Source organism: Populus nigra, chromosome 5 (genome assembly GCF_951802175.1).
Source record: "Populus nigra chromosome 5, ddPopNigr1.1, whole genome shotgun sequence".
NCBI lineage: Eukaryota > Viridiplantae > Streptophyta > Magnoliopsida > Malpighiales > Salicaceae > Populus > Populus nigra.
Window position 1 is genome coordinate 7,868,842 of NC_084856.1, and position 12,181 is coordinate 7,881,022.

General features: G+C 36.1%; 1 protein-coding gene across 2 annotated transcripts; it reads right to left on the reverse strand.

Moving 5' to 3' along the window:
* Positions 1-274: 274 nt before the first annotated feature.
* Positions 275-8,289, reverse strand: LOC133695076 (uncharacterized ATP-dependent helicase C29A10.10c-like). Of its 2 annotated transcripts, none has more exons than XM_062116856.1 (9): positions 8,127-8,289; positions 5,227-6,765; positions 4,429-4,608; positions 4,248-4,343; positions 3,977-4,145; positions 3,695-3,827; positions 1,846-3,612; positions 911-1,713; positions 275-805 (listed from the first exon to the last, which is right to left on the reverse strand). In XM_062116856.1, the coding sequence occupies exons 2-8, from the start codon at positions 6,611-6,613 to the stop codon at positions 1,300-1,302; spliced, it is 4,146 nt and encodes a 1,381-aa protein (XP_061972840.1). In that variant the 5' UTR covers positions 6,614-6,765; positions 8,127-8,289; the 3' UTR covers positions 275-805; positions 911-1,299. The 2 variants fall into 2 exon arrangements, with proteins under 2 accessions (XP_061972840.1, XP_061972841.1); XM_062116857.1 differs by having other exon boundaries at positions 3,977-4,142; positions 8,127-8,288.
* Positions 8,290-12,181: the final 3,892 nt, after the last annotated feature.

Below are 12,181 nucleotides of genomic sequence, written 5' to 3' on the forward strand. Positions count from 1 at the left end.
ATATGTTCAGGTACGCGAGTTCTTCTGCCCAGAGTATGATTGACTAAAAAGAATAAAAACACTAGAGCTCGGATTCACAGACCGATGCCTTGCATTATTAAAACAATCTTATCGCCAAAATGGACACATTAACAGGTTTTTTTCTCAACTTTAGATGCACTTTATATTTTTATTCTTTTAAACAAGTAGCAAACAAAGAGTATTTGCAAGCACTGTGGGTGGCGTCGAGCGCACCTGCAGAATTACTTGCTCCACAGAATTAAAAAAATGTAACTTCACGGAAAAATTATTGTTATAAAAAAATTGACTACTTTCCTTTTATGTTAACAACAAGATACCAAACGATTTCACAGCTGAAGATGTATGCGCAAAGTCAATTGAAGTCATGAATGCCTCTAGTATTGGAATTTTGTTAAACAAATCCTGTACTTTCCTTCTTTTTTCCATCTGTTGCAGGCATATATTTACTTACCCTTCAAGAAAGAACAGGAAGAAAGAAGACTTTGGCTTAACCATCCAGTATCTTAGTCCCTTCAGAGAGTATTTTGCACTCCCAAATAATGTACACAGCATCTTCAAAATGTAAACTCTTTGTCGAACCACTGATATTGATAAAGAACCAAGGGCGATGAGATGCAATCCGAGAGCTTCGAGATGGGAGTGCATGACTGGAAGCCTTCCAACTCCCCAAATCAATTAAAAAGACATCTAAGCATTCCTCAATTTGCACAGGTTCCGTTGCAAACTAGAGGCACCTCATAGTAACCAGGTATGCAAAGAGCTCCTTGATGCCACCAACCAATTCCTGGTATTCAAGCAAATCCAAAGCATACACTATCAGCTACGTGATCACCAGACATGAAGCTTAAATTAAACCAGATGCTATTGCATCTAACAAAATAATTCTTACCTTTGAACCTGGAAGCTGGTCAGTTAAGGGTATGATCTGCCACAACCTACCCAAAAGCACCCCCATCTCCTTGCAGATATCGCAGGAATCAATTCGACCAAACAGATCTATACTGCAAAAGCAACCATCTTGACTTATCCACTTACACATTCGCCATTGGCACACAACAACATTTTGTTTCATGTTTTGTTCAGCAGAAGCAGTTGGCAGAAGCAGCCTGAGTTTGGAACTAGGTCCCAATCATGTTTAGCAGATATGCATCAAAATGACAAGCCAAGGTTCAAAAGGCCTTTCTGGCGCTAGGAGACAGTATCCCGAATTTGGGGGAATATAACATGGCAATGCTACCCCAAAGTTCTGAAACAAATTTCAGACACCTACCAACACTTCTAGGAGCCTCTCTTTCCTACAACTGCAGAGGAACCTTGCTTCTTCTGTATACCATATTGCCAGGCATCTCTTGATCTATCACCAGATTGATCAAAATCATCTAACGAATTGTCCATTGGTGGCTTAAAAGGACCAAAACTCCCATTCCTAGAAATCACAGATGCACCTGAATTCTCATCATCCTCTGATGGTGTCCCTGATCTGGATTCCATGTGCATATCAAAAGATCTATGTCTTGGTCCACCTAACCTCAAACCCCTTACATTGGAAGAACCTTTGCCCAGGGTCCCCTTCAAAACAAAAAAATCTTTGGGGAGGGAGTCCATATTCATGTAACAATTCCTTGCTTTAGCATCGGCAACTAATGCAGACCAGTCATCTGATTGCACGAGAGAAGTAGCATTCCCCATGACCTGTTGGGAAATCAAGTTCAGTGGCTGGGGAGGCAGCTATTGGGTGATGGCACAAATGAAATGCTTACAAATGAAATGTCAAATAACAAAGTGAGAGAGAGCAGGTAAGAAATAAAAGATAGAAAACCATACCCATAGAGCCCTTTTGGCACGTGTAAGAGCAACATTCATTCGGCGGATATCAGCTACAAAACCGACACCATGATTTGAGGCCCGGACACAAGACATGATAATGACATCACGCTCCTGACCTTGGAAAGCATCGACGGTATTAATATAGATATCTTTCCCTTCTTCAGATTTTAAAACAGCTGAAAACTCTTGTTGGAGGCATTTTAACTGCAGCTTATATGGAGTGATTATGCCAACCGTGATTCTCCCCATGCCCAAGGATTTTAAAGATTTCTGAAGATGCTCATACAACTGAAGACAGAATTGTGCTTCGTGTATGTTCTGATAAGATACCGATCCTCCTCTGTGTGACTCCCGCCCATGAGTAACATCATAGAATAGATAAGGTCTAAGTAAAGGGTCTTTGTAGTATGTCTCATCAGGTAAATTAGCAACACTTTCACTGTCAGTGAGACGTCCTTGGTAAAAGTACCGCGAAGGGAAATCTCGGATTTGAGGATGCATCCTGTATTGCACGGATAATAACATTGTCGGGCATCCAGCTTGCTGAAACCTTTCGAAAAGGCTTCTACTGTATAACAAGGTTCCAGCTGCCTTGCTGATAACTGTTGCAGGAAGTTGCTGAGGATCGCCAACAAGAACACACCGTGCAGCACCAAGTGCAAGTGGAGGAAGAACAGCAACTTCACTGGCTTGAGCAGCCTCGTCAATAACCACCATATCAAAACCATGAGTAAGACGAGAGAACAACTTGCGACCACTGCTTGAGACAGTAGTGAACACAATCTCAGCCTCATTGGCAAAACTTGCCTCGAGACTAGCTCGGGCTTCTTCCAGATTAAAATTGCTACCAGCACGAAACCTGGGTTCTAAGATGAGAAGGCGAGAGATTTCAACTAGAACTTTATCCCTGCTTTCAACAACAGCCGCGAGGTTCTGAAGTAATGCATCTCGGTTTTGGTCCCTAGCCATAAGAACATCAGGATCAACACCAACAGATCCTTGGGAACGACCATCCACGGCTGCAAAATTAAGCTTATTTTGAAGATCAGCAATTTGTCCTGAGAAATAAGCTTCCTGGATTTTTAATTCTTGCATCCATTTTGAAATTTCTTCACGGCTCTTGATTAAAAGTTGCTCAGTTCTCCGCTCAACAGAAACTGCCTGAGCAGCACGTGATTGCGAATCAACCCCAACTCTGGCCACATCAGGCCGGTAAACTTTCATCTCACCATCAATAAATCCACGATCAAGAACACGTGCAAGAAGTTCATCAGTTGCAGCATTAGAAGGAGCACAAACTAACATCCTGGGCTTTGGACAGAGTTTTGAAAGGGAGCGGAAGAGATTCTGGTCCATGTTATGAAGAACTTCATCAATTGACCCCAAAGCAATATTGTCAGAATTGCCTTCGTTGGCTTGTTTATAGCTCTGGGGCGCCAGTTTCTTAAGCAAAGAAGTATAGTAATGCTGATACTGAACCAGATGGATGACATTTAGCATTCCCCAGACAGTATGCGTCTTACCTGTCCCTGGAGGCCCTTGTACAAGAGTAAAGGGCCATGGTTCTTGCCTCTTAGTTACCCCACTACTTGTACCAGCAGCAGTATGTGTGGCAGCCCATTGGATTGCAGCCAGCTGTGGCCCATTGAATGTCCTCCGCAAATGGTCAACAAAATTCTGTGTGAAGCATTCAGGCATGGCTGGGGTCTGCTGCTCATATTTTGGGAAGTGATCTGAACTGGGCTTTAGGATTGCAGCTTGCATCTACCAGGATGGTATAGAACATTTAGTTTCAAATTTGAGAAAAAAGACTAAACTTAGAAATTAACAAGTATCTGGCTGTTACCTGTAAATTGAGACGGCAAAATGCATGCAGCGCAACATACTCACGCTGGGTGGTTGCAAGAGAACCAAGGACAGTCAAATACCAGGTGCCTCTGGGTTGAAGTTTCCTCAAAATATGATCCTCATCAACCTTGCTGGTGAAAACAAATTATAGAATAAGCAAGCAAATCGTCAGTATGAAATAAAGAGAACAAAAGTCTGACAAGATCAGGAATTCTGGTGACTTAAAGACATTTGAAGCGGGCATAAGCACCAAGGAACAAATTAAGATTGAGGTAATAACCTGTGAGGATCATAAGAGTCCCCAACAAAAAAATGAAGGATTGCACCAGGAGGATCACGAGAATCCAAAGGGATGTGTCTTCTAACAGTACCAGCCACACGTCCATTGATATCAGGCTCCTCATCATCTTCGTTTGATGACGAGGTGTTGTTCCTCTTGGATCTTACTGCTTCACATGATGAAAATTATATTTGCATATTAGAAAGCCAAAACGCACTTTGATTGATATGCAATGAAGCAGAATTGCAAAAGTGGTACAGTCATAACAAACCTGTTCCAGGCCTTGGAGTTGAGAGAACTGCAACATCACCCTCCTTGAATGTCCACTTGCACTCATTTGCTGGAAGAACAATGACATCATACCATCCTATGGCCACAAAAGAGATTTCTTCAATCAGTCAACAAAACAGAACATAGATATACACCGCCACAGTAATAATTCAACTCAATACCTCTTTCCCGCCTTTCAATGCTCTTTATACGAACCATAATGTGTGCATTAGTTTCAGCTGACTCCTCCCATGTGCTGTAAAGTTGAGCTCGGCATTCCTCAAAAAGAAGAGGCTCAAATACTCTTACATATTCTTCCACAGACTCAAAGCGACCCGGAACACATTGGAGCTCAGAGTCCTCTGGTGCACACAATAATAAAACAAAACAAGATTCAAAAAATGCAGGGACCAAAAAGGCAAAGGAAAGAACAAAGCTCTCAAAGAAACATACAAAAAGAATCAACATCCACATATTTTCTTAATGGATATATACAAGGTGGTTAAATTTCAAGTAACTACATAGAATCAGAAAAAACACTGCATCACGTTTTGACCACCTCTTAGAGCATGTAAATTGGCAAGTAAACATCTTTCAAGCTTGAGATGCATGTAGCAAACAGCTTTTACTTATTAACGACAGGCACAAAAAACCCCTAGCTGATCCACAGTTCCCTATTAAAATGTGGAGAGAAAATGATAGAGGATATGAAATGCACAAACCAAAACATCCAAATTGGTCAAAAAATATAGGAAACAAAATAAGTGATGAGACTGGTTTGTCCAACTTTAATGAGTTGCTGACTATCAAACTTTTCTGATACATCTCCAATCTGTCCCACCCCCTCCTCTTAAGGATTTGGAACAGATGCAGTATACAGGCACTATGTTCTATCTTTTCAGCCCGAAAACCAAAACATGGTCACAGATAATGCATATGGACATATACAAACGGAGACATGTATATGTCTTGTTTAATACCTGGGTGATGCCAAAATTTTTCATTAGTCACCTCCCGTATAAGACGTTCCACTGATGTGTCCTGATAGGGTGTACTGGCTACAGTCGACTTTTTCACAGGAAGGTATTTCTTGTTTCCCAACTTTGAATCCATGGAACCTTGGTTGATAAGAGCAGGCTTCCTGTTAGAGAATTGTGAGTTTTTTGGCTGTCTTAAATCAGCTGGATGCTTCCACGAACTCTCAGCAGGCTGTTTCCATGTACTCTGTTTCTGAATAGGTGGCAGGTGTGTGTCTAAATCAGAGTCACCATTCACTTTCCTATTCTTAGCTGGCTGTGCAGAATTTATATCACCATTACTTTCAGATTTGGGTGGACAAGACTCCACAGAAAAGCCACCATCATTACATGGCAGATCAGCTTGTTTCTGATCCTTTAAAGGATGACCAGGCCTTTCTCCAGAACGTTCAGCAGGTTGAGGAACAGTACGAACCTCCTTCACAGTACGCGTGACGTTTGGCTGCCTTCTTGGTGTTGAACTTTTCATAATTCCAGCTTGCTTGACTTCATCTATATTAATCAACATGGTCTGCCTATTACGCTTTTTACCCAGCATTGCTTCTTTGTGCTGGTCTATCTTCCTCTTCCCCGGATTAGTTGAAAACTTAAGAGCATGACTTGCTTCAATACCTCTAACTTCACGTTGTTTTGAGACTGAGGCAATTTCTTCCTGACCATCCATGCACAAATCATCATTAGCATTTCCATTTGAATTTCGACTACCATTATTTTTATAATCATTCTGACCTTGATCCAGACCAGGTGAAACACGATCACAGCTTTCAGCCTTACTGTTATCAATAACCTTAACACTGCTAGAAACATTCATGGAAACCATAACAGAAGTACCTTCTACTTCAGACATTCCTTGAAATTGAGAAGCTTTGCCCTTTTCATGCATACTATTGCCAGCACACACATTAGCAGTGCCCTCTGCATCAGACCACTCACCTTCCTCTCTTTCCACAACTTTAATTTCTGCAGAACCAGATCCAGAACCAGAAGTTAGAGATTGTGCTTCTTTCTTATCATCATCAGTAATTGTTTTTGATGGTGATGCTAACTTGGGATTCTGTTCCCCAGCCATCTTCTGTTCAAAACCCACTTCAGGGCAAAAAGCAACCCTGGGTCGAATAAAAGGCTGAAAACCGGATATAGATGATGCGTGTGAAAAGGCATGGTTGTTTTTTATTCTTTGGGGACCCATTGATGCTACAAACATGTCAGAAGGGTGGGAATTTGCAGAAGGAAGTGCCTTGTGTGGCTGCAGGCATACAGCATGATCAATCTCATCATCCTCAGTTGGGGGTTCATTAAGATCAAATACTGGCCTTCCTCGGGAACCCATTTCATATGTATATGCATACAAACTGAATCTTCCACACGAGAACCTCTAATTGCTTGAGTATCTATTTTCTTCTTATCAAAGAATAACAGCCTTAAAGACATAAAAGAGCCCCTTAACAAGTTGGTCAAAGGAGTTGAACAATCATTGGATATCTGCAAATCCAATTCCCATAAAATAAATAAGAAAGCAAAAGCAGCAGGCAATTTAATATACAATACAGAAAACATGCAGGTACAAAGAACAAGTGTAAACGTATTAAAAAAGGCCCAGTGGACAATCTTTCTAATAGCTAAGTACAAGCCAATGAGGCATAATTCAATGGTAAAGGACTTGTGCTAAGGTTTCCCCTCCAATCAGGAATCAGGGTCTCACAATCACTAGCTAATATATGGAATGCTCATATTCAAATCCTTCTTTTCTGACCCATCAAAGTAAACTACCCATTAAAATGCTAGGACTCATGCGAAATATGCACATTAATCCCATCAATTAGCACCCAACACAAACCCTTCCATTTAGTTTCACTAATGCAAGAAGACCTAGTAGTCTCTACACATAATCTAAGCTTCAAGTAAACAAAAGAAAGAAATTAAAACTCGATATAAAGCTTCAAGCACCTGCAGCTTCAAGCCTGGAGCAGGTAATACAAAGGCAGCTAGCAAGGATGTTCCTTTCAACTTACTAATCACACCTATATTATCATTTACTGTAACCAGTACTCATGGCAACATATCCCCAAATCTATATTTAAAAACACATACATCCATACATAGAAAACCAAGCAATACTGGTCACAATTAGCTCTTTACCATACAAAATTGATAGTATCAATCCCATTTAAGAACACACACAAAACTAAAAGAAATCGTATGACTGTATCACAAAATAAAAAATTTCATATAGAGAAAATCTAGCATTGAAAGAGGGATTCTTGTTATAAAACAAAGACCCAACAATGTCAATTCACTGAACCAAATTTAATAATAATAATAATCATCATCATCATCAAAACCCCAGATTATAAACCAAATTCCATTAACCACCACAAACAAATCAGAAACCCTCTCATTCCCTCAAAAGGACAACAAAACAACATTCACTCACTGCTTTTTGATTAAATGATATCACAAATCAAACCAGATCCAAAAATCCTAATTTCATTGCCAAATCCACTAATAACTCGAATCCCTAACTGAACCCTAGAAGTAATTTTAGGGTTTCAATAAACAAACGAACTGACCTCTCCAGAAAACACCATCAAAATCAATCATTACTCCGATTACCACTCTTAACCTCCGCGGATCAATCCTTATTGTATCTCGCATTAATCTCCTACTCAAACACGTGATTTATTATTTTATTCTAATTTCAATTTTATTTTTAAATTTCCTAGTTGTTTTTCGGTTCCGAGCACAAAATACCACTTCGAGTAATAAAAAAAGTAAATTAAGAAAATAAATTAAATTAATAAGTTAAAAATGGATAGCTGAAGTTGAGAGAGATTATTTTTTACCTATTAAGAGCTGCTTTTGAATCTAACAAATAGTGTAGAGAGAGAGCGGTTGGCTCTAGAGAGTAAGAGAGGGAGAGAGTAGAAACGCTTGAAAGCGAATGCAAAATATGAGAGAAGAGAGGTTGTGGTTATGGCTTTATATAGGAAATAACGAGACCCCTCTAACCGGCCGGTTTTTTCTCCGTTCACCGTTATTTTATTCCATTATACACCTGTTTTTTTATTATTTTTATTTATCCTCCCAATGTAATCATATTTACAGAAACAGCCCTTGTTTTCCATCTCTTTGCTACCGGATTGAGAATAGTGGAGAGCTAAGGATCAGAGATAATATGGGTATTCCGTAATTAACAATTTGGGTATTCCGTGTATAAACTTACACGGAAGAATCTTATGCTTCAGGCAATAATGGACGTCGATACAATGGCTGAGTGGGCCCTGGTGACTGCCACGTCTATGCAGTTGCACCCATGGGTCTGATTGGCTGTTCTGTGTATTTTTTAAGTGTTAATGTGACACGTATTAGGATGAAAGTTTGGGTTTTTGTGTGATTAATGAGATTTAAGGGTAATTCAGGAGTCCGATATAAAATAGGTGAATTGATAATAATAACCCACCTGCGCCGAAAGAAGAGAGAATGCACAGTCCTGTCATTTTGACGACTTAATCTTCGTAAGTCAGGAGTAAGGAGATGTGTTTTTACGAAATTGCCATTTGGATCTGGGAGAGTGTAGTGCACGGTTGATTGGTGTGTGTGGGGAAGAATGACAGAAGCGTTGGGTTTTTGTTCGTATTTTAGAAAATTGAGGTTCATGTTGCTATATATGTATGCAACTTTTTGGTTACTTAGCGAATTTATTAAAAATAAAAAATTAACCAAGCATGTGTTTTGAGAGATTATTATGATTAAGGTAATATTTGGCATGGTGATTATTTTTAAAATAATTTTTATTTTAAAATATATTAAAAAATAATTTTTTATATTTTATTTTTATTTTTAACATTAGAATATAAAAACAATATGAAAATATCAAGAAAAATTAATTTGAAATAAAAAAATTAATTATTTAAAAAAAAAAGACTCTCCCAAAATGCTGATCAAGATGGTAAAAACCAAGGACGGGGCGTGAATAGATTTCTTGGGAACAATTAGAAAACCATAAAAAAAAAAAAATTGATTCTTAATGGATTATATGAAAATAGCAAAAATTAGGGACAAATATTGCATATTAGAAAACTTTGAGGAAACCATGGCCTGCTCCAGGCTGCAACCCGTGACAAAACAAAATATTCATCAAACATGATATTTTAAGTTTGAATTTCTTAATAAAGTAACATCTCTCGGGAAAATCTTCAAATTAGATTTGGGTTTTCTACTATTGTTTCGGCTTTGATTGTTCCACTCTCTCTCTCTCGCAAAAACAAATTCCTTATCAAAATAAAGGAGAAAATTATAAAAGAAAATGAATGTATAACTAGAAAGAGGATGAGCTTAAAAGAGTATATTTTTTTAAATACCGAAGTTGTCCTAGTCTTGTAAACATTTATATTTAAGTTTAAAAGAATTAACCAGAAGGAGAAAAAAAACATATATTATTTTATGCATGTGATGTTGCCTTCACATGGCTTTTGTTTTCCTGGATGCATACCCCGACTCCTTTTGTTAACATGTCATGCATAGGATATGAGAGTTTTGGCAAGCTGGGGAGGTTGGCTTTCTTGTACCTTCTAGGGTGGAGAGCGTTTTCACTTGCGATGGAGAATACTTTGTGATCATGAAAGTAGTTTCAAGATAAGAATTGTGCTACTAACAATGGAGAATCAGTAGAGAAATATCCATGATAAATGTTTAGAGAGATCATTATTTAAAAACGTTGAGATTTTGTATGAAGATCTTTCGTGGGTGTTTTGTTTGAAGATATAGAGATCTAGTGTGGAGATCTTATTTAAAACTATGAAGATTTCATCGAAGATATAAAGATTTTATTTTAGAGATATGAAGATAAGCAATACCATAGAGAAAAACATATGGAGATTACTTAAAGAGGTAATATTAGTTTTTTTATTGAAATGTTCAAAAGATTTTCTTACATAAATGGAGATACAATACTTGAAAATTATATGACAACTTTTCTTCTTTTTTAGAATTAACTACTATAGTAAAAGAGGTGGGGTTTCCCCCACCTCCTTCATTGATCATATAAACAATAAAAAAAAATGATAATTTTTTCTTTATTTTTTTAAATTCTATCTTTTAATTTTTTTTCTTTTTTTATTTGAATGCCTTTTTTTTATTTTAATTTTATTCTTCAATATTTTAGTGACTTTGAATTGGTAATCATAATTTATTTTGATTTGTTTTTTATAGAATTATCACAATTTTAAACAAACATTCTGATATTTAGTTGGTGTTTAATTTTGCAAACATTTAGTTTTATTAGAATATCATTAAATAAAATATATTTTTTAAAAAACAAAGTTTTTAAACACAGTGAAATCCATGATTTGGGTTGCAAGTTTAACGAGTTAAACTGGAAAACTCGAATTGATCTAATATGTCATCATCTCAATATTAAAAAAAAATATCATCTTTAGATTATTTTTAAAGTTGAACCACACTTTTACCGATCATTCGGTTTATCTTTGGACCCATTAAGTTGATTAAATCACATAGAGACACCCAAGAAGATTAGTTTTAAACTCGTGCTAGGCAAAAAATTTGGTCAAGAGATTTCAAGGTTAACCCACTCGGTTAAGTTTAATAGTAATGTCAAATAATTCTTCTTTTTTAAAAAAATTCCATCTTTAATTTTTTTTTCTCTTGATTGAATCTTTTATATATATATATATATATATATATATATATATATATATATATATATATATTTGATTGATTTTGAATTGGTTTTTAATATTTGAGATTATTTTTAAAGTTGAACCACACTTTTACTGATCGTTTGGGTTATCTTTGGACCCATCAAGTTGACTAAATCACGTAGAGACACCTAAGAAGATTAGTTTTAAACTCGAGTTAGGCAAAAAATTAGGTCAAGAGGTTTCAAGGTTAACCCGCTCGGTTAAGTTTAATAACAATGTCAAATAATTCTTTTTTTTAATTCCATCTTCAATTTTTTTTTCTCTTGATTGAATCTTTTTTGCCTTATATATATATATATATATATATATATATATATATATATATATATATATATATATATTCCAACATTTGATTGCTACTTAATTTTATGAAATCTATTTATTATCATATCATTAAGTAAAAAACAATTGAAAAATAGAGTTGTTAAACCCAACGAAATCCATGATCTAAGTTGTGAGTTTGATGATTAAGTCGTGAAGCCTACATAGATCTAATATATTGCCATCTTAATATATAAAAAAATATCATCTTAATTTTTTTAAGCCAAACCATTTTTTTTACCAGTCATATAAGTCATATTTGGACTTGTCAAGTCGATTGTATCACATCGAGACAATTCTCACGCGGATTAATTTTAAACTAGAGTGAAAGTCTCTATATAAACCAAGGAAAATATTATTTTAAGGTCATGTTTGTTTCCTGAAAAGTGATTTTCGAGAAACCACTTTCCAAACTTTTCTGTATTTGTTTGCCATTAGAAAAGTTGGTCAACGGAAAACACTTTCTAGTCAAAGAAAAATTTGGCTTGGTTTCCAGGAAAGTATTTTCCTGGAAAATTTGGGCAGAAAACACTTTTCATAAGTTGTGAAAAATTTAGAAATATCATATTATTTGCTGATTATATGAAATTTGGTCCTCAAACTTTTGATTGCTATATATATTTTGTTTTGAATATTTATTTTTCAATTTCATCTCTTAAAATTTAATTTTTATATTAACTTTGGTCTTTATTTTTATAATTGTTTTTTGTTTTTTTCTTATTATTTTTTTATTGAAATTTTTTATCTATCAAATTTGATCCTCATTCTTTTAATTGTTACTTATTTTATTTGAAATAATTTATGAAATGTTAATTATTATTATTTTAACTTCTTCATCTTTCATTTTTTTTTATTTT